The following is a 24,145-nucleotide window of genomic DNA, read 5'->3' on the forward strand; positions in this document are numbered from 1 at the left end:
AGGCAGGGCCACTAGGCCCACTACCAACCAAGCCAACCGGTCAGTCAAAAAATAACACATAATTATGAGAAGTAGATAAAAGAAAAAGGAATCTTTTACAATTTACGCGATACATAATTATAGGCATTGATGTCTGTGTGAATTAAAATGGATAGGGTGGTTACTGGTTTATTATAGTTGGACGATGATAATATAAAATGTGGGGTAGTTAAGAAAAATGTGATTGCTACATTCGACCACAGAATAGTTAATAGTACAGATTCGACAATTCATTATAACAAGAATAACCAATCAAAACAGAAATTCATCCGTAAGAACTTTTTTTTAATTTTACAAAAATCTATTACGAATATTACGCGATTTCTTTTATTACTCCATCAAAGTGAATACGTATTCAAATTCAAAAAATTCAAAAATTCAAAATTATTTATTTCTTCCTTTTACAATATGTCCTTAACTAATTTGTGATTGGAACACTCCTAGTAAGCAAACAAATGCTTGTGTCAGGAGGTTCCGCTCTTCCTTAACACTATTAGATACAGAAATTGACAAACACATTTCAATTAGATTTAAACCTTCAATGAACATCAGTGGGTAATTAGGTGAGCAAGTGACATTTGCTCCGCTAATCCATATGACCTCTAGATCGCCAATTATTTGACTATATGAATTTGAAAAGCATTACCGAGTGTAATATTGATTTTGTTACGTAACGTTTAAGTTCTTTCTCTTCGATAAAGTTTTCTCATGATTGATGACTAGATTGCATATATTTGTATGCAATTATTGATGATCCGATGTTATTTTGTTTGACTTCTTGTATCTATGAAACAATCTTTCGACAATTTTCTCATTTTCTTGTGGAAACATCGCGATATGAGAAGGAACAATTAATAACTAATTAAAGTCAAAAATATAAACTAAAAATCTCGCTTTAAAAAGGTGAAACTATTGTATTTTCACGATCCTAAAAGTGTAATGAATAAAATCTGTCTGTTTAAAATGAGTTAATATCAAATTTAAAGTAGTCGGTTACATACAAACATACAGGTGAAGCTATAAGCCTTTTAATAACGACACTGCGTATAGATATGACGACACTGTTTATAAAATGGCGTCCATTGGTGGATTAGTTAGGAAGAACCTTAACATCCAAGGGCACTATATTCACGATATTTTGTGAATCTTATGAGTATTTGAAAACGACCTACAATTACGTAATTTGCTGTATTTTGAATAGAAATTAGTTTATAATTGCTTTGAAACCAAATATATGAAAAATAGAAGGACAAAGTATACATTAATTATAATTCATAGTTGTTATTAAGTTGAGAAGCAATTTGTTTCCAGTCTTTCATAAACAAAGTTTAATTTAAAATAAAATAGTAGAGAGAATAGAATAGAGTATTATAGAAAGGTAATCAATAACTATAGAAATCTAATTAATCGCATTTTCAAAGAAAAACCCCCGTAGTTCCCGTTCCCCTGGTATTTCCGGGATAAAAAAGGTTTTAAAGATTTAAATATACTAAGGGACACAGGGACAGAGAAAGCGACTTTGTTTTATACTATGTACTATGTAGTAATATCTGCATGCTAATAAAAAATAAAAAATATTGTGTAACCGTCACATTCATACGTTTAAGGTATTAAGAGGCCTACACCACCGAAACTAGCGCCACCGAACATTTTATTTTTTTACTCCTAAACCAGATCAAATTTAAAAAATCTAGCTCGGTACTTTGCTAGTATATTACTTGTAGTATTTTTGGTATTACTTTTCATTATTTTGCATTCGGTAAATTAGGAGAACTTTTGATTACCGCCAAAAGTGGCCACTTTTGGCGGTAATCAAAAGTTCTCTAGAATAATGAACAGTTAGAATAGTGAAAAGTAATACCAAAAATACTACAAGTAATATACTAGCAAAGTACCGAGCTAGATTTTTTAAATTTGATCTGGTTAAGGAGTAAAAAAATAAAATGTTCGGTGGCGCTAGTTTCGGTGGTGTAGGCCTCTTAAGGATAATTGAAATTCATAGATGGTGTTTATCCACGTAGATAATAGTGTACGTGTGTGACTCTGACATACATACATATATATACAGTATGTTAATGTGTGCGTGCGAAACTTTTGCGAATTGTGGTAATTCCTTTTTATGAATGCGAAAGGGTACGTATGTGCCGTTGTTATGTGGAAACGGGTGAATCTATTTTGATCAGTTGTAAAGTAAAGGTAGATTACGAGAAAATAAGGTTAGGATTACCTAAATTGTGTGTAAGCATAGCGTACGTTTCTGTAAACTTGTAGGTTGTGGGTTCGATTCCTACTACTACGCGCTATGTACATATTTCACATTCCATTCTATTCCATATTTTAATTCTAAAGATACGATAAACTTTGCTGTACATTTGACTACGTAATATAGGCGACATGTTATAATAAATATGAAGAACTGCAAAATATACAAAACGATACATTAAACCTATATTTTAAAATGCTTAACCAGTCGGGCTGTGTCGAAAGCAGCACCCAATAAGGCATCTTCGCCAAGCCGAGAGTTTTTGCAAGCCAAAAATGTCACATTACATAATTGATCCGTATGTATGTATGTACTTTCGTTTTCATTGCGCAAATGTTGATCACGGAGTTAGGATCTGCATCTTAATGTAACTAGTATATTCTAATAAAATAGTTTTATAAAATATGTAGTTGTGTCTTGTGCTTTTTTATGGAGCTAATTTTTACACATAATTATTGTAATGGTGTTATAATGTTTATTAAACATACATTTAATAAATTGGTTACTTTCGATAAATGGACTATACAACACTCAAATAACATTGCAATTCGATCCAGTAGTTTCTGAGATTGGCGCGTTCAATCAAACGATCAAATCCCTGAAGCATTATAAAAATAGAATAATATTAATATTAGCTGCATGCTGCTCTATAATAATAGTAGGCACGTAGGTTAATATTGAAGAAGACAAAACCATCGACTTTGAAGAATTTCATTAAGTCTTGAAATTCTGTATTTTGATACCAAACTTGAGCACTTTGTAAGAAAAATAAATTGAATTTGGTGCCAGAAAACGAACACTGCTCGAGTTTAAATCAATCAAGTTTGACTGTAGGCTACAGAGCTTGCCAAAAGATTTCCGGAATTGTAGAAAATAGTACCTACTAAAACAAAGAATTGCGAATAAAGAATAAAATGTTGGACGTTTATCCTAAAAATATTGGCTGAGATCCTGACACTAATTCCAATAAGATCTCTTCATAGTATTAAATACTAAACAAATCTTTGGAACGAAAGTTGAAATCTTCGGTATCGTTATAAATATCAGTTGATTAGTTTTTGCTAATTTATTCAACAAACATACCAACACACGCGTTTATTACATAGGTTTATATGATTGTTTATATAAGTATTATTTTAAAAACCATTATGTTTGTAGAAAGCTCTAAAAATCGGCACCATAGCGCGAAATATGTTTATTAGTTTTGGCATTATTTAGCGACAAACTTAAGAACCCACATCCTTCATTATTTTAGTTTAAAATGATAAGTGTTGTTTTAAAACTGATGTTTACAAATACATGATTGTGATTGATAAAGTGCACTGTGCAGTCATAGATGAAGATACATGGCTCGAACAATCTCGCGTGAATTAGATTCTTCCAGTGAATCCAATACTTCCTTCTGATTCATTGTGATGCAATCCTTATTCCTGGATATTATCTTTTTTAATGCAAAATGAATTTACATACACAGGATGCTCGGGGGCCCTAGATATCAATAGAACCTTAAGACTTAGTGTCAGTGTGAATTTTTAGGTGTTGTCGCTTGGTTTTCATTTTTTATTTATCGATACAAATAGGATAAAAAAAATCAATTTTTATTTGAAACGAATATTTTATTAACCGAGAAAATCAATCTACACTAATATTATAAAGTTGAAGAGTTTGTTTGTTTGAACTCGCTAATCTCAGGAACTACTGGTCCGATTTGAAAAATTATTTCGGTGTTAAATAGTTCATTTATCGAGGAAGGCTTATAGGCTATATATCATCTCGCTGGGACCAACAGGAGCGGAGCACTGCGGGTAAAACCGCGGAGCACAGCTAGTGGTAATGCATGATTCCATACCCCACAAATTTTATATCCCTGTTTAATCATTCGAGAAAGCGCGAAATATTCAAGGTTTTAAACAGCCAGATGTATGTCGATTGCGTAGTCCCTAAAGGTAAACAACTGTAATAATTTTACGATAATAATACAAAAAATATATGAGTATTGTCCGATGAGTGGGCGGCGATCGCGTCGCCTTATATGGGCATACAGTGTGAACTTGAATTATGTAATGTCGTGACGTCATTGTATGTGTGATGTAGGTAATAGGTAATGCCTAGTGTTCAGTTATTTGTGGTAATACGCCGATAGTGGACATTTTTTAAGTTTTAGAAAAAAAAAATGAAAAAAATGTTTAGATTCCATTTGCAATAAAAAAATTTACTCCTAAAAATAGCGAAGTTTCATTTATGCTGATGTAGGTATTAAAGTTAATAGATTTTTCATGTGGAGAACTTGAATCATTTTGGCGGGAAAATTCCCTTGCATCTAAATTCTAAAGCGAAAAAGTTAATTCATAATGACTAACTTAACCGTTGCTTAACCGTATAAAAAGTTATTTATAAATATTACATTTTATCTTATATGTGTTACAATAGATCTTGATGTAATAATAAGTGCAATAGTTATCGCATTATTATTAAAGATTAAATAATCAAATAGCCTTATCAAATAGGCTTTAGGTCAAGGGTCCGTATTCTAGGCCGTCTAGACGCCAGGCCTTAACAGAGACAATAGATTTACTTTTACAATTATTGCTATTGTGCCAGTGTTTGTATGATCGTGGAATAATATTTAACTGGCTGTGCCCCGCGGTTTTACTCGCATTCATCCGCTTTTACTAGTCTTAGCGGGATGATATATAGAATGATTAAACAAGGATATAAAATTTGTGAATTGTGGGGTATGGAATCATGCAATACCACTAGCTGTGCTCCGTGGTTTTACCCGCAGTGCTCTGCTCCTGTTGGTCCCAGCGAGATGATATAATATAGCCTATTGCCTTCCTCGATAAATGGACTATCTAACAGTGGAATATTTTTTCAAATCGGACCCGAAGTTCCTGAGATAAGCGCGTTCAAACAAACTGTTCAGCTTTATAATATTGGGTGATATTAGTAAAGATAGTAATATCTTAATATATATATAAATCTCGTGTCACAATGTTTGTCCTCAATGGACTCCTAAACCACTTAACCGATTATAATAAAATTCGCACACCATGTGCAGTTCGATCCAACTTGAGAGATAGGATAGGTTTTATCCTGGAAATCCCTCGGGAACGGGAACTATGCGGGTTTTTCTTTGAAAACGCGGGCGAAGCCGCGGGCGGAAAGCTAGTGGTATTATATAGTTTGACAGCTTCTGGATAATATTATGTTCTGTTTATCTATCAGTTAAAGTGACACTTTAATTGGCTATCATGGACTTTAAATACATTGCTACTGGCGCTTAATATGATAATTATAATATTTGTATCAATTATTATAATTTTACTGAATGTAGATATGTGTTACTGGTTTTACTTGTATAGTGTGTTAAACTGAGATAAAAGTGATTATGATTTAAGTTTTAACACATAAATCGGGATATATAAACTAGTTACCCTAATCGTAAGAGTTGTTTACAAAATAATAAGAACATTTTGCAGGTGTACGGGATGGATTCGTTAGTTAGGTACCTATATTTTTAAATGTTTCTAATTTAACAATGTCCAAACATTAAAATTCATACTATGTACATGGTAAAAGTAGTAACTATCTATAAATTATTGGTAATTGATGTGAGTCTGTCCGTCAAACAACGACACAACACTTGACCGATTTCGATGAAATTTAGACAAAAATTATCTCAATTTGTTAAAGCAGTCTTACGTGAATTAAGTTGCTTCAAATATATAAAATTCTTGAAATACTTTAATTTAGTATTTATTGTAGTTTCTATAACAATAATTACGCTACCCCGCTTAACATATTATTCAAATTCGCCATAGGGATAATTTAAAAGTAAAATGGACTCCACTATCGTGATTACGCGGCATGTTTACAAAACAGATGAATTAATGTAATTGTCTTATTATTATGATGCATTTAAATATGGCCGCGTTAAGTTAAGAATTAATGAATATATTTTTAACGAGGTATGTGGACAAAGCAAGGGGATTTATTTGTTGTAACTTAAATGTTTTTTTTAACTAGCTATGTGCATGTGGTTTTGATCAATTGGTAATAAAATTAAGGAACTATTTTCAAGATTAGGCTTTGCAAAACATAGATAGTTTTTGCATGATTGAGAAACAAACATACACTTAGAAATATATTTGGAATACTTAGGTACGGTTATAATTTTGATAGTTTAAAAAAGTTCAACAGTGTAAAATAGATTTTTGCAAGTTTGTTAAATATTTTTGATATATTATATGTAAGTATATGAATATATTATATCATAATATGTTATAGTCTTTTTAATTTTCTTACTCATCATATATCTTAAAATGTTATGCAAAGATAAAGAGCACCTGTGTACATTTTTATATTTTGCGCAGTTGGCTTGTCTGAGAAATATGTGATAGTAAATAAACTTTATAAAGAAAGAAAGATATATTTATCTATCTTACAATGTACAAAAACACATTTGCGTATATCCACGGCAATTAAATAAAAAAATGAAGCGCCCGTTCGTTCGGGCTAATTTTCTGAAGGATGAAACTGTTGTGGTTGAATTTTAACTTGCAGATAGATATACAAGAATCAAATAAGATTTCTTTTATTCGAATATTCATAAAAGTGAAGTCCTATGTCCTCAAGTGGGGTAAGGGGCAGATGCATTTCATACATCTGTTTCACTGATCGATTTTATTTAGGTCCCTAAGTAGGTGATCAGCCTTCTATGTCCTGCCAGACCGAGAAATTTTTTTTTTCTTCGTCTCTACCGGGAATCGAACCCAGGACCCCTCGGTTTTACGCGCATACGTCAACCACTGTACCGAGGAGGCGGCCGAATATTCATAGTACATAGTAAATATTGCCTTGTTCGCAAAAACTTAACCGCGAATAAAGTCGCGGGCATGAGCTAGTAAACCTACAAAAGGAATGTCATATTATTTTTTATTTAAATATTATGTTAAAATGATATTTTTATGCAAGAGAGCAAAAACATAATAATTATTATACTAAACATAGATATCCGTGTTTCGATTAAAGCACTCTTGGCTATATGATAAACATGCATACATATTTATGAAAGCATATATTAGCTTATTAAGTTGAAGTGATAATTGTACTTAAATATAGGCTATGTTAAGATTGACAACCTCTGGTAAAGTTGTTATGGACTCACTTGTTAGATTTTGAAGTCCCGGGTTTGATTTTAATATATTAAAATGCCGACATATTATTAATGAATGAAAAATCAAATTCATTATTATTTTGTGATACCTATCTTTTTTATACTAGCTGTGCTCCGCGGTTTTACCCGCAGTGCTCCGTCCCTGTTGGTCTTAGCGAGATGATAATATATAGCCAGCCTACCTCGATGAATGGACACCGAAATAATTTTTCAAATCGGACCAGGTTCCTGAGATTAGCGCGTTCAAACAAACCAACTCTTCAGCTTTATAATATTAGTATAGATTGCGTAAATCGTAAAAAATATTTGAAATATCTCACACAGGACTATATGGCTCTACCAAATTCCCCAATGAGTACAATATGAGGTCTTCAAGCGTAGAGTGCACGGGTACCTACTAGGGAAGCGGGTAGACCTTAGACTTAGACCACATCTTAGCTTTTCATCAGGCTAGATTGTGGTCAAGCGCTTCCCTATCTACAATAAATAAATATATATATTAAGTTTTATAGCATTCAAATGCTTTATAAATGAGAAATTTCACACTAGTGGCCGAGAGGCTAGGCGTTGCCCCGGAAAGGCAGGAAGACGCGGGTTCGAATCCCGCCTGGAAATCGATTTTTTAAAAATTTCATGATCTTTTTTTCCATTTCTTTTTTAATTTCTTTATAAATATACTTATTAAACGACATTCTTATCGCTAGATGGTATTTTTTATCTCCAACACAAAAAACCTAGGGCATACCAAGACGAACTAATTAGTCTAGCTTTCGAGTGGTCTCGTCATTTATTCTAAGAATCGTTGATTGGACGGATGCTGCGTTAGATGCTATGAGATGTACTTAGGTATCATGTTGTTTTCTATAGTGATGACTCTTGAATTATGGGAAATATTCCTTCAGTTATACTGGTTAAATGACGTGGCTTTGTTCGATATACAAAAATCAAAATTCATATTACATATATACGGAATATATAGATTATGAACTTTTACATTTTTTTGTATGTTATTCAATGTCGTTTGCCCTGTTTGATTAGAAAATTTAATACGATATTTTTCATTTAAACAGTAGGTACCTATTTCGCTACTTTAGTGTCACATAAATATAATTAAGTCGACAATCGAATCCACAGATTAAAAAAAAGTCGTGAGGCGGGATTCGAATCTGTGTCCTTTACCTTACCATGACGAGGCCTTCTATAAAATATATTGATATAGAGACGTAAAAAGAGATAATAAACAGATAATACGTATGTCACTTGCACCTTCACTTGTAAAAAGTTGTCCCACTGGCCCAGTGGTGGGCGACAAGGTCGATAAACAGATGGTACGCCCACGAACGCCTACAACCCTCTTGATCATTGATATTGCAACATATTCACTCATTTATACGAAATATGATCTATTTAAAAAAAATGTGAAATAATATATGAAATGTGTAATTGAAAATAACATAATAATTTTAATAACAGAAAAAATCGACCTCGAGGCGGGAGTCGAACCCGAATCTTCCGCCAATCGATAAAATATTGAAGATGACATGTTTTTTCGACTACTTTGTTAGCAGTATAATATACTTAAAGGTTTATATAATAAAGTTTTTTGATAAATTTTTGAAAGTGTTATTGTTTAGGGTAGCGTAAAATATCATGTACCAGTATTAAATAGTATAGGACCACAGACTATATAGGACATACTAGGTACATGCAGAAAATTGATTTAATACATATATGAAATGATATTCAAGTTTTGTAGTATTTAATATCTGTGTATTTATTTATTTAGTACATTATTTAAATATCTATAATGTGTAATTTTATATTTGATCGAAGTTTAAAATTTATATCAATAACAACGCCATCTATGGGTGTATACAACAAACCCAGACATAAAATTTAACACTTGTGTAATATACATACACAAGTGTTATTTATCAATAATACAATGAACATTTTATTTATGTATTTATTTGTACACGCAAACTGGCAGACAATGATGGTAAGTCGTCAGATATATGAAGATATTGCTTGCTTGCTTACCGTTGTATATGAGAAACGGTAGATGGCGCTATAACCAAAAAGTAATGGTTCATATATGAGCTTCGCAAGCTTCAAGCGATGCTCGATAGATGGCGCTAGCAGTATGCTAAAACGTTTGTCAGAATATATTCGAAGTATTTGATAAATAATTATTATAATGGAAATAAATATTATATGCTAGTAGTAAATATGGTATTTATTTTATTAATTGTTATAATATATGCTTGTTTAATATATATAAGTATGAATTATAAGCATTTTTTTTGTATTCGATAAATGAAATTATGCCGGGTATCATAATAATGTTATAATACATGTCTCTTTTCGTAGGGAAAACGAATTAAGTTAAAACAAAATTTAATATTATTTATTATTTGAAGTTTGAAGCACATCGCTAATAAAACTGGTTATATAAAAATCATAATCGTTGTCTTTTACATAATTAAGCCTGAAGGTGTAGGTACTTATAAATTATAATGAGATTATTCAGGTGATAAGTATCGAAGTATTTTAATAAAAACCTTATAAATATATTGTCAGATAAAGAGTTGTAGGTAGAAGGAAAGTCCTCGCTTGGAAGAGCGAATAGGACCTCAGTGAAAAATTCGTACCAAGGCAGTTCCTTCCGTGGCGGTGACCAATAATAGATATATTTTCGACAGGACATAAAATTATTGTCTTCATCAAATCAATCAAATGTCCATTAAAAATTTAAAATGTATTTATTATTTAATTTTAACTTATACCAACAAATCTCATCAGAACATCAGATGATCGTATAGGTCTTAGATATCCGAAATTAACTTTATTTTTAAAGTGGACATGACGGTCGTTTAAGAACGATTTCATCCAGACAACCATTAAAAAACCTATCTGTATAAAATTGTACGTGTTCCTTAGTGAATAAATATATTATTATCTTAATACTAAGGATATAAGATCAAAGAGGCGGTTTGATAAATAGTTAATAGACATTGAAAAAATAAGAATGCGGTCGTGCTATAAACTCAGCCCACGTGACATTAATAATAAATTATAAATTATACATAATTCATAGTTTGTTTTGTTTATTGGTTCATTGTGAAACTTGATGTTTAGAACAATCTTAATTGTAATATTAGGTGTTTATATTCAAGGTATTTGAAGATATTTTGCAAATGTACAATGTCATGTACATTGCCAATTGCATAGGATTTTTTTTATTTTAATGTAGTGTGATTTTAATTGAAATATATTTTACTGTAAAAGCCAGACACTCGTAAAATATTTGTACGTTGCATAATATTTTCCAATAGGATGTTAGCTGCTACCCGAAAAACGACTGCACAGAATGAAATGCGTTTTTCACGGTTGTGTTGTTTGAGATTAGACATTATTATCAAGTTAAGCAGTTCAGTATATAGTGTTAAATTTTATTTGTATTCTGTTAAAAGTAATTTTCAATAGTTTAAGTTCCAATCTTAATCACTTCAGCTGTTCTTTATATGACACCATGTAGGTTTTCTTTTCAGCCTGTCACCTCTTAAAAAGGTGACAAGTCCGAGTTGAAATAAATTACTTATTTTTAACAATTCCTATAGAATCCCACGTCGCGAATCACCGTACTTATTTTGTACCGTTTTTACAAAAATACAGTCCACCATGTCCCGGTAGTTCACGGTCCACAGACTCACAACGCACAGAGCCAACCGGCGACCAGTCACCTGCCAGAAGCCGAACGAAGCGCGCGCGCAACGAATACGAAAAATAAAATTAAAAATAAAACTACGACTCCCGTTGGTTATCTGTGGTGTGTAGTGATGTGATTCGATGCGCGTTCTAGACTTCTAGAATGGTTTAAATTTTCCCGCGGTTTTCGTATTTTTTTTTTCATAAAGTTTTGTTTTAAACAAAGGAGGTTGTGTGTAGGTTGTGTGAATTAAGTCATGGTGCTTGATAGCATGTGTGGATATGTGATTTAAAATTTAAACCGAAAATGAAAATAAATAAAGAGTATTTTATAAAATTGAAATGGAATTGATAAAGTTATAATTTATTTAAAAGCATTGAGTGTTTATATGCTGTTAATTTTATTTATCTAAGAATTAATTGACGCACAGATAGTAAAAACTGTGAGACACTCCGAGATTTTCATGTTTTATGGTCATAAAAACTTTTGTTTACATTAAACCGGTTTCTTAATAGAATGAAAATCTTAATGTCGAAGTTCAGTGATTACTAAAATAAAATAAAGCAATTTGTATAGTGTTGATTCAAATTATGTACTATCAAAATTGGCTCAGTGTTTTGGGAGATGTGATCGAACATATTGAAGTATCTAGAGAACCTAGAGTCACCACCTAGAGTTTTAAACACCTAGAGTCCGTAAATAAACAATGCATAACAAAAACAATTAATTTTTAATTTGAGTATGATGTAAAAGTTATTGTTTTAATGAATATATGAAGTTGAATTACTAAATTTTATGACTTATTTCGATATACTTAGCACATTAAATTGGAGACGAAAAAAAAAAATGTCTCGGTCTGGCAGGACACAGAAGGCTGATCTCCTACTTGAAAGAAATTCGATCAGTGAAACAGATGTATAATGCATCTGCCCCTTACCCCACTTGGGGACATGGGACTTCACTTTTTACCACATTAAATTGAAAAATTATTTCTTATACAAATCTTATACAACTGAAGGAAAATACACCATCTAAACGACTGATCAATTTTGGATACAATGCATATCGATAGAATAATCCGATTTTTAGAAATGATACATGAACAGGCATTTTGCAATCGTCTAACTTAATTCTCTAGATTTATTATTGTATAAAAATTTTAAAATATTCTTATAATTAGACCGATTTAATTAAGAATACTTAACACGTTTTTATCAACCTGTATTGTACCTGCAGTTCAAAGAGTATAAATTTTATCGTCATATGTGGAGATTTTCTGTAAATAAATAACAAGCTTGTCTCTCCTTTCTTCCTGAACGTAATAACATTCTTGTGAAGTCAAGTTATTAAATAATCTTCCTTCCTATAAGAAATTCGACACCACAATATCATTCGACACTTTCAAGTTATCATGTCTTAGGTTTTTGCGTAACTTAAAACGTAACTTGTAATGTAATACCACTTAAAATGCTAAGTATTGATGAACTCAACTTCAAGGTCAAGTTGAAGTTAATTACTTAGAATAATAACTTGTTAAAACATAAAATGTAGATGTTTATTACATTTTAAGAAACGTGATGTATGAATTGCTCTATTTATAATGTTGTCAATTTATTAGTATGCATTTTTCATAAATAAAAACACTATTGAACAAATTGTTTAAAAATAACCACTAAACAGAAAAAAAAACAAATATACGTTTAAAAACAATTATTAACCTTAAAAAAATAAATTACCTACTAGACTATTGCTACAACATTTATTAAAAAAGTAACGTTGCATACGTTGGCGGCAAAACCGACACAGTTTTTTAAATATCATATGTGCACAGGCTCAAAAATTCGAAGTGACAAGGTCGAGAGAAATTAAAACGAATTCCACCATGGAGTATTTAATATACCAACCTTTATGGTCATCCAAGGTTCGTCAGTAGGCGTCATTGCTATGTCCCCCGCAAAAAATATTACATTATGCAGCCCACGAGTTAATATTCAATTTAATTGTAGATATGATGTATTGGTTTAATTTTATTGATCATAAATATTTTATCGCCCACATATTTTGGGCGTGAAATAACTCGTAATTTTTTCAAGTTCAATATTCAAATACAGTTTATTGAGCATTTAGAGACTTGAAAAGATAAGTATAAAAAATTGTATGTTGAACATTACAATATAAACTTTTTTATCTATCAAAATTGTATGAAGAGGAAGGTTTTAGTTGAGTTTTTAGGAAATAATCTCTAGAACAATCGATTTTAATTGATTTTCAAAAATGTTTAAACTGGGTCATATAAGAGTAAAGGCTTGTTTACTAGTTATATTCTTTATCCATTTTTCTATCAGTTCGAACCGAATCATCTAGGGTATCGGCTAGTCAAAGTTATTTCTATCAAGAAACACACACTAGTTACTACCGAACAATGTATACCAAAATAAGGTCAACCAAAGCTTACACCATCAATTAGCATGACAGTCGCAAAGCCAGGCCACAGATAACATAATACTGGCTATGTATGTTGTATGGTTACATGTCCATGTATGGTATGAATTTGACTTCACAGCGGCTTATAGGTAGCTGATATTTGCAATAAGTTGCAAGATGTGTACCATAATTTGCGCGGTTGTTCTTAATTCTGTATAGCTGTTTGTTAGAATAGCTTTTTTGTACACGTCAATCTGCCATATTTTATTTAAAAAATTTGCTTTTTTACTTTAGTTTATATAGATAAAAACACAAATTTTGTAGACGTTAATTTTTATGGAGTTATTACATATCCCTATAATACTTGAGTTAACCTTCTTCATCTACCTAATAGATTGTTTTATTTATATTTATTTCTTCTTGTAGTGTCAAGATTAAAACACACCTATTTAGTTATCAGCTGCCAAAGCTGCTTAAGATTAGCTCAACCTTTGTCAAGCGTCTTCGATCGATACAGCAGTTCATGGGCTTCGCACTGCCAAACATAATTAATTTATAGTTTATCCTTCCTCACCGATTACCATCATCCAATCCTTCGGTGCTATGGCTTCCAGGATTGGAGTCGTACAGCCAGGTTTCATTGAATTTAATCAATTTACTATACGTTTGTGGTTATGTGAAAAAAACCTATCTGTATTTGTAGAAAGAAGTCCTAATGATATGAGTCTTGTAGCACAATGATAAGTCTTTAAAATTTGGTGGTCTTTCTTCGTCAGCATTATTGTTTCGATTAGGGTGGTAAAGACAGATGTTTTAATAAAACTCGTAAAAATAGGACCGATAGATAAATAGATAGATTTGTACATCTAAAATACTGAGAATGTTAAAATTAATTTCATACTAAATATGAAAATAACAAGTCAATTTAATTCGGCACTTAACTAAAATTATACTGATAAAAGAAAACAGTTCGGAAATAATCTTCCAGAAATCGATCCATTAATTCCAAATGAAATCGAACATCTCGTTAACTTAACACTTGTGACGTCACCCACGATTTTATTCAACGCCCATACTTAATTTTACATAACACCTTTACGCAAGACTATGGGTCAAGGTCTACAGAACCGTCAATGCAACAGACGGTTAATTATCATTGGATGGGTTAAAGTATTTTTATAGGGAATTATTTATGCATATGCTGAAGTAAATTTTAAGTGGTATATAACTTAAGTACAGGTGTTATAGAGATTTCTGGAATAAAAAATAAATTTCGACTTTGAAAGTTTCTGGACTAAAGAACTTGGAACCTTACAAGGCGTAAATTTTTTGAATTATTTAAATACTCCCACATACACGTTGTATTTACCTTCTGTTTGTTAAAAGCTGTTGTTAGTCAACACAAAGAGCAGTTCACAACACATATCTATCAATATATATTTCATCACTAGATTGTCCTGTCATATTCATATGTAATATTTGATCTCAATGGTAAAACCATTTAAATATAGTCAACAAAGCAAGCGCCAATTACGTATCACGGTGACTCGTTAACGTCTATACGTTTCCTTGACGCAGTCGCTCCGGAAGGGCCTGGCCATATTCGTCGATCAGACCTAATATGGTCTCTTGCCTAATCCGATCGTGGCTTGAATACTTTAACTGTAGCTTACGTTCACTTTCTTTCGCTCAACCTGTTGTGTTCTAGGTGTAGCATTTCCTCCCTGTGTGCATTTTTTGCTAGGTTGTGTTAATTATTAATAGATATGTCGACTTTCTAAAGTTAATGTCAATGAAATTATATGAAAGGTATTGATTTATAAAGCTTTTCTATAAACAACACCTCCATTTGTTTAAAACAATAGCTATCAATAAACCGCGTTAAATGAAATCAATTTCTTGACAATTTCCCACTTATCATTGTAATGGTCTTTTAAGTCTATTACTAGTTCTGTCACATAACGGTGGCTAGTCGCGGAACGCGTGTCGAATCCTTAATAAGGTGTTAATGCCATTGCAGTGCGTCAAAGCAACAGTATTATGCTGTGGCCTGTGAAGGCCTGACAGGAACGAATCGAGAATGTCGATGTACAGATTCGTCAAAGAGGGCAGCAGTAAGCGCCTCTTTGTTCAAGGAACGCTCGAAGGCGATGAGAAACCATTGAAATCGAGCTTGAAGAAACCGCCGCAGTCGCCGGTCGGTTCACCGATAACGACTAGTTTGAACCTACCTTCTGTACCGAGAAGCTTACGTGAGAGTTTGACTAGAAATGAAACAGTATATGATGGGAATTACCCTGGAATGGAACGAACAAGCTACCGTTCTGGATACAAGGAGAGTTACAACGGTAGAATCGTCCACGATGGTAACCAGACTCATTTCGAGTACGATGGGGAGAGCGCGCTCGCCCTGCCCACCTCTGCTGGTGGCGCAGGCATTTCGGAGTTGCAGGCGATTCACACGAACAAACGCATGTCGACCGAGGTCCTAGGCTCCTCGCTTGAGTCTACAAAGATCTCGAAGAAAGATGAGACAGGACAGAGAAGGATAACGACGCGAATCGTAAGGAAAGTGACAACGCTGTCGAGAGGGGAAGAGAAGTCGTCCATGGAAGATGTACGGGGTCGTGAAGTGCGCAGATCGTCGGAGCAGTACAGATACATGGCTTTGGAGTCACCTAGTAGAAAAGTAAAGGTATTTTCTTATTTGACTAACAACTTAACAACGTTTCTATATGATTGAATATTCATTGATAGTATTGCGAACAAAACACGCTAACTTTGTTTTACCTGCAATGATTGAGAACTATTTGCGACAAGTTAATATTATGACATAAGTCTTTAGTTGTAACCTTAATAATTTATCGGTATTTATTATCTAACTTAACTTGATGATCTAAACTAATTGGATGCGTTTTATTATCTGCAGAACTAATTGCAAATTTTACGTTTCAAACAAAGACTGTAAAATGCATGTAAAGGAAATTAAAATCGTATGAACATTTCCTATGTAAAGAATACGTTTTGCAGTAAGGAAACTGACGCTCTTCCTTGTTTTTCTTAATTAAAACATGTTTTGATTTATTATGATGGCCTTTAATTTAGCTGATGGTCATAGAACGAATTCTTTTTTGGATGATTTATATAGACGCATTCATAATTATATATCACGTGCTATTGACGATTCTGTTAACCTAATATGGTTGGAATACGAATTGCAATTAAAACGTATAAATGGATAGGATAATTAATGTTATTATGCGAATGACAGCACGCAGTACATTGGTCACACAATGTATCAATTTTAATCGAAATATATCAACGCACGTAGAAACTATATTTACTAAAGAAACAAGAGGTTAAGTAGGACTTAAACCAGACGTTAATTGCCAAATTAATCATACGAATGTTACTTAAAATAATCCAAACAAGCTGAATCTTACAAACATCTTATGATCCTTTGAAATAACAGATGGTACTTGATGCAATTTATTACACGGTGGTATGAAAGCGATTGAGCCTGGTATGGTCGGATATTTCGAGAAAGTTGAAGTGGCTGGAGGCATGATGCATTATTTTCTTTATTGTTAAATCATGTAGATATAAATGGTAATGGTACTTTTTTAGAGTAGAGCAGGTTGCGTTGATATGAACTTTATTCATTATTCACGCACTTTTTTACCGATTAAAGTACAGATAAGCATTTCAGATAGTTAGTTGCTGATGATATCATATTATGGAATATTAAATTTCCCCTTTTTGTTCATGCTCAGTTGAATATGGCTTGCAAATTAATCTTCAAACCTTTTACTTCTTTATAAATTAATAATGGTCCTAAGTAAAAACATCGATATAAGTTACGCAAAAAAATATAAACCAAACACGATAATCAGTAAATCCTTAGCGAATCCCAAAGACGTAGCAACATAAGGCAAAAAACACTTGAAACAATCGCACACATACACACAAACTAACAAGTAACACACATTCAGGTTAATAAGATGAACACATACTCTAAGTCACAAGACATACTCCAAGTTACAAGGCACCTGTCACCTGACATAAAGATCGTACAGATTGCCACGCTTCAAGAATTAATGAACCCATTTGATCTTTGCATCTATTGTTCAGAATGATTGAACGGTAATGGTGATTTATTGATGCTATTAAAGTGACGGTAATGCGATAGGTGAGGTATGAGACGCGTTTACGGATGGAATGATTAGACAAAATTTGATGGTGTTTTTTGATTGAGGTGATGAAAAGAATATGATAGATAGAATGTTTTCCAAAATTAATAAGAGATGAGTAAACATATAAGAACAAAAAAAGTAGCACCACAAATGTGAGTGAGCGTTTTTGCGTTTTCTTTCAGTGAGTTATTTTTGTCTCTCAATGCATTTATGAACAAAGACGCTCTATTCTACATACTATAAATTACAAACTAACTTATAACTATGCGATTTTCATTAAAAATTATCGTAAAATTCCTGTAACGGATCATTTACAAGTTGTCAATTTAGTTTTCTACAAAATAAAAATATCTCTAGAATTCAAACTCAGACTATAAATTATTTAAAGAAGTAGTCATTCAGAAGTGCTCTGAAATTCCTAAATTATACAACAATAAATTACTTTCCAACTGTTTTAACAGTTTCTAAATACGAATCCAAAAATAAAGAACCAATCAATTTGAATTGCGTTGCTAATCTAACATCTTGGCCGTTAACTTTCTCATTTACAATCTAGATGTTAATTTGTTGTGTAAACAATGATGATAAAACCCAATATTGAATTATGGCCAAAGTAATAATTCAATGCAAATTGTGCAGCCACGTCTCTGGTCTTCAGGATGACGTAAGGGCTTTACTATGCATTATGACATTACTTTTTATTATAATTAATGTATCATGTGTCGAATTATAATATTATCTTCAAATTCAGGGTTGTCATTAGAAGGATTTTTCAATTGATGGAAATGATTTACGATAATATTTGGAAGGTTTTTAATACGTAGAAAATCTTCGTGGTTTAGTTAAGATTGATATGAAACATCATATTATTCCGTAGCGGTATTTTAAAGACCATAAAATTTTGTTCCGGTAACTTGTGACCATCATGATTTGTTTATAGCAACAAACAGATTCGCTAGAGTTCCATAGGAACGATAAGGTATAAATAAACAATTGGTTGCGCTAAAATAGCAATGACTGTAACAGTCAGACATCAACGACAGTTATAGATGATACCGCATTCTAGAGGAGTTAAAAGTTCATCTCTGAATTGCACATGTTTGAATAAGGTTATAAAATGCAGAGGTTCTTGGTTTGACCTATGTTTGGTCTTTTGTCCGTTAAGATCTTTGGATATGTAACTCAGTTTCAATAAATTTCGATACATAATGATAATAAGTTAAAAATATGTTTAATGCCACTTATATTATAGAAGAAAGAGTTGATCTTTTTAATTTATTTTTCTTTCTTTTAACTAAGAAAGAACTTAACGATTTTGTAAATTCCTTCACCAGTACAAAGCTAAATTTTTCCATAATTACAAATTTTTGGTAGTTCTCACGATTCCACTAGAGCAGATCAAAAGAGGGTTATAAAAATGTATGAAATAGTTTCCCCTTATTAAGATCAAACACATGTCGATACACATGCATATCAAGCGTTCATAATGACGTTTAAGCCATTAGAATCGTGCATAAATTACACATGATCACACCAGCCGCATATCTCATGGCCAATTGCACTTAATAAATGCTATCGAGTAGCGAGAGAAAATATGATTGACGATTATGGTCAAGTTTGCATTTTTCTTAAAGAACTTTCTGGAATTTTGACTGAAGAAACTGACGTTGTTTTAATAAATGGTATCAAGTAATTTGTAATGTCACATAGTGAACGGGATACTTTTGCTTTCGTTTTTTGATTCGTAAATGTTTTACGTATATCCAAGTTGGTAACTTTCTAGTTATTTCTAATGAACACATTGAATTCATACTGAGTATAGACAAAGAAATATGTCATTAGACAGAAATTAAGGTTAATAATCTAGTCGAGGTTTATACTTGTCCACGTAAAACCATCACTTAATTTATCTACATTATTAATGATAATTTGTTCAATGCACAATAAAACGCTTCACATACGAGATGATTTATGTCTTATTCACAGTCAGATTCATATTCAATAGATATTCAAATTGCTACACTTTCCGCGTTCCTTATTTACGGTCTGATGCATTCGAAGATAATAATTGCTGGTGGAAAAATGCATGACTGCTGGGAATGAATCTATATTTAGATTTCGCACTTGATGCATAAGTTACATGAAGTTGTTATAGTTATTTTTATAGTTTTTATTGTTGATAAGCTGTTATTGGTGATAGCCACCTATACCTATACCCTTTTAGGATTGTTTGGAAGGAAAGAAGTGTCGATTTACTGTGTAAATCTGACTGGCTTTGATATTGATGTAGGTTGCTTTTGTTGATTTCACAATGGCTAGTTTGTCCTCTTCCTACGCTAAACTATATGCTTCATAAGACAATATTAAATAAAAACATTTTAGCTATTATCGCGATGGGTTGAAGAAAATATCTATGAGAAGACGACTGCGCATTAATATAGATAATTATGCACCTAATTAGTCCTTATCTAACGTGTATTAAACTAAATGCTCACCGGATTTCGCACAAAAGTTCTCAGACACGGCTGGAACAAATGGCTTGCGGTTAAACAATAACATACCATTAATTTTTTACGTTCTGTGTGAACAAGTCGGTCCGGTACACAAAGTAATCGTTGGGTTTTTATTTTAACACAATATTTATACGGAATGAGATAATGTTTAAATAAATACGCTTAAAGTTTTTGGACATGTTTAAACGTTGCAAAAAGACTGACTTGAAGTCTAATTTCTAAATATAAAAATACGCGGGCAAAATAAACTCTAAAGAAGAGGCCATTTATTTATGAGCTAAAACCTCTTTGGTAATAAATATTTATTCACTACTCAAGAGATAAAATATGTAGTCTCACAGGGCACTACACACACTATTAGGGCCAACACTCTTTTGTATCTATGGAAATAATATTACGAGCGAGCGCAGTGCCAGTTTTTGAATAAGTATGAAGATAGCATATAATATATTGAAATTCGAATGAGAAAAGACATAGGTAGGTCATAGGTACATTTTTTTTTAATAGTTTGAAAGTTAGTTAAATATATTTTTGTTTATCTGCAAATTCATTTAAATAAATGTTTTTTGGTGAAGGATTACTTACAGTAACAAATCCTGTCATTAATTCTTAATGTATTATGACGTCATATGTATCATTAGCTTCTAAAATCTAGAATGAGGTCTTCAATTGTTCAGAACTTTATTTACCTTTCGCTATCAGTTAATAAATCACAAAGCACGGATCTTCGCACTGTTAGCGATGAATTTGTATTTCTTCCATTCTGTATTGTTTGTACCGTTGTTTTTTGAATTCGCCATATTTTATCGGTTTAACCGTTAGCGTTAAATTAAGGTATTGCCTCGATGGTGTTAACTGTGTTCTTTTGATTTTGCATAACCAGTTTTAAGGATTCGATAAAATATCGTGGGCTGATTATTAATATGTAGGTTATAAATCTGGTTAGTGTCTGTTTCCTTTTTTGTCTTGATTTGATTTTGCGTTGTTATGGTCGTAGTTCTGTATGTATTTTGTAGGATTATTTATGGGACAATGATTGAACTATCTATTGGGACTGAGATTTATTTATTTATCAGATTAAAATATTGTAAAATGATCTGTACTTTGTTCCTTGTGACAATATAGCCTATTGGGTTTCCGCCTGCGGCTTTGCCCGCGCAGTCAAATAAAACCCCGCATAGTTCCCGTTCCCGTGAGATTTCCGGGATTGCGTCATTTTCCCGGGATAAAAAGTAGCCTTAAAGCCGTAAAGTCCTTTCTCGGGTATCAAAATATCTCCATACCAAATTTCATGAAAATTGGTTATAAAGTAGTTTAGGCGTGATTGAGTAACAGACAGACAGACAGAGTTACTTTCGCATTTATAATATTAGTAAGTATGGATTAAAAGGTAAATAACAAAATATTTTAAACGCTCTATACTACAATATAATATGATAATAATTATTAAAATAGACCTGTCTCCAAACGATCATAATTGTCACATGAATCAAACTTCGGAAGTGCTACATATGGGCAGTGTCTATGAACGGCGCAGGAAGCGCAGGTGCGCCGGCGCATCCAGTCATGCGTACACCACAATATGGGTAGCGAGATGATTTCGATGCACAGTTATTTGGATATAGTTTTAAAGAACTGTTTACTAATAAAGACCGGACAAAATATGAACAGTGGAAATGAAAATAATTAAAAATTAAACTTGGCTTATTGATGATATATAACCTTTCTCGATATATATATAGGCTATCTAACACCGAAATAATTTTTCAAATCGGACCAGTAGTTCCTGAGATTAGCGCGTTCAAACAAACTCTAAGCTTTATTATATTAGTATGTGTAGCTAATAATATGGTGTGTGTTATTCCTAGGTTCTTGTTAATTATTATTTATCTCAAGGTCGAAATGAACACTTATTTCAAGTAATATTTAGAAGTTTTTCAGGGTAATTGTTATGAATAATATAAGTTTTATTTTTACGATACTATTTCTATCTCATATTAGGTATGTTTTTATATTTTAAAACTGTAAACGACTATAAAAAGTTAAAGTGTTATTTATTTTTGCATGTTAAATTGATTTTCTAAGAACACACTGCGAGTCATTTGACACTCGCTACCTGATAAGCCAAGTTATTTGTATTGTGGCCTGTCTGCAAATCCATACTAATATTATAAATGCGAAAGTAACTCTGTCTGTCTGTCTGTCTGTTACTCAATCACGACTAAACTACTGAACCAATTTGCATGAAATTTGGTATGGAGATATTTTGATACCCGAGAAAGGACATAGGCTACCTTTTATTGCGAAATATGTACCACGGGCGAAGCCGGGGCGGACCACTAGTATCTTAATAAAATGTGGACATAGTAAATATAGTATTGGGATTAGCGAATACTTGCGTTTATATTTCGTGGTTTTGCATATTTAATAAATATGCTAATAAAATTACTTCATCATCAGTGTTTGTTTTGAGCGTTTGATGTATTGGTTTTTTACCTTCGATGCAAAAAGTCAGAAGGATAAGTTATATTTCTGTACATAATGGATTGATATAATTACCCAATTGCGCCAGAAGAATTCACGAGTATTTGTGTGCTCTGTAATCGTTTATTTGAGAAGTTTCGTGCGTGTTCTGTTTTGTTAGTTTAATGGATTTGGGAATAAGCCGTCTGTATAGATTCGCTTCAGTTTTGGTATAACCATTGTGAATAATTTGATTTATCATCATCTCCTTTAATCACCTGTTTTATATTTTATTTCTATTTTGCTTCATATCCGATACAATACTATGTAACATCAAATAAAGTCTATGATTCGTCATCACATTTTTTCATAAGCACATTTATGATTATAACATCGATTCAAGACGTCGCGGTCGATAGTTTAATTAAAACCACGTCAATTCGTCAGTTCTTTAACCTTATCGTCCACTGATTGAGACGTAAGATGACGTAAAGTATCTGAGATCACCTGTCAGGTGTTAGGTGTTGCTTTCTATGACTATATCTATCCCCCGGCTTTCCTCGTTACTCGCGCGTGACGTGCGGAAGTACGGCTGTCGATTATGGCTCCTGTTACATGTGTTATGTATGTCTGTTTGACTGTCCCTTTCGCGGGACATGTTGTGTATTAGATGACGAAAGGGGAAAGCAAAAGTTACGTACGCTTTAGTTAGTAATGCAAACTTACCTACATGTTTCTTATATGAAAGCAGAAAATAAATAAACAAGATTTAAAATAGAGTATTTATTGTAGTAAACTCTTATTTAGGGTTACACTAAGAATTAAAAACAAGCAATATATTAATATAAAAATTAACGTTTGGATTTTCTTTCCTTTATGTTTATTCACTTAAATATTGTTAACTAGCTTTCCGCCCGCGGCTTCGACCGCTTTGTCTATAATCTAATAAATTATATACTTAAACCTTCCTCCTGAATCACTCTATCTATTAAAAAAACGCATCAAAATCCGTTGCGTAGTTTTAAAGATTTAAGAATACATAGAGATATAGGGATACAAAAAACGACTTTGTTTTATACTATGTAGTGATTATGTTATAAATCGAGCGCTTTTCGGTATAAACTATAACGCTACCACATTCGTGTTAGTCACCGTTACATGAAACTCCATTTATGGCATGACGGCATGTTTCTCAGAAGTCAACTACACTTGCAATCTGTCCTTTTTATAGCAAATCTTAACTTGTGAGAATTTAGAAGTGTAGCTTTTGGTAAGGAGATAATATTCTCATTTCCTACATAATAGATATTATGTAGGTACAATTGACACACTATTACTTATTAATACATACAGTATTAGGGT

The 24,145-nt window shown here is 32.3% G+C and overlaps 1 protein-coding gene across 10 annotated transcripts in view; it reads left to right on the forward strand.

The window, feature by feature from the left end:
* The window catches only part of LOC123701748 (microtubule-actin cross-linking factor 1), a 266,616-nt gene that overhangs the window by 110,928 nt on the left and 131,543 nt on the right, over positions 1-24,145 (forward strand). For 2 of the 10 annotated variants that reach the window (XM_045649284.1, XM_045649285.1), the window contains exons 1-2: positions 11,220-11,310; positions 15,635-16,309. The exons of 6 other annotated variants lie outside the window; for them this stretch is intronic. In XM_045649284.1, the coding sequence (XP_045505240.1) occupies positions 15,695-16,309 (615 nt within the window). In that variant the 5' untranslated portion in view covers positions 11,220-11,310; positions 15,635-15,694. Of the gene's footprint in view, positions 1-11,218; positions 11,311-15,634; positions 16,310-24,145 lie in introns of those variants that run through there. 2 more of the 10 variants (XM_045649280.1, XM_045649281.1) reach the window with 2 other exon arrangements.

This window comes from Colias croceus, chromosome 22 (assembly GCF_905220415.1).
Source record: "Colias croceus chromosome 22, ilColCroc2.1".
In the NCBI taxonomy this organism is placed as follows: domain Eukaryota; kingdom Metazoa; phylum Arthropoda; class Insecta; order Lepidoptera; family Pieridae; genus Colias; species Colias croceus.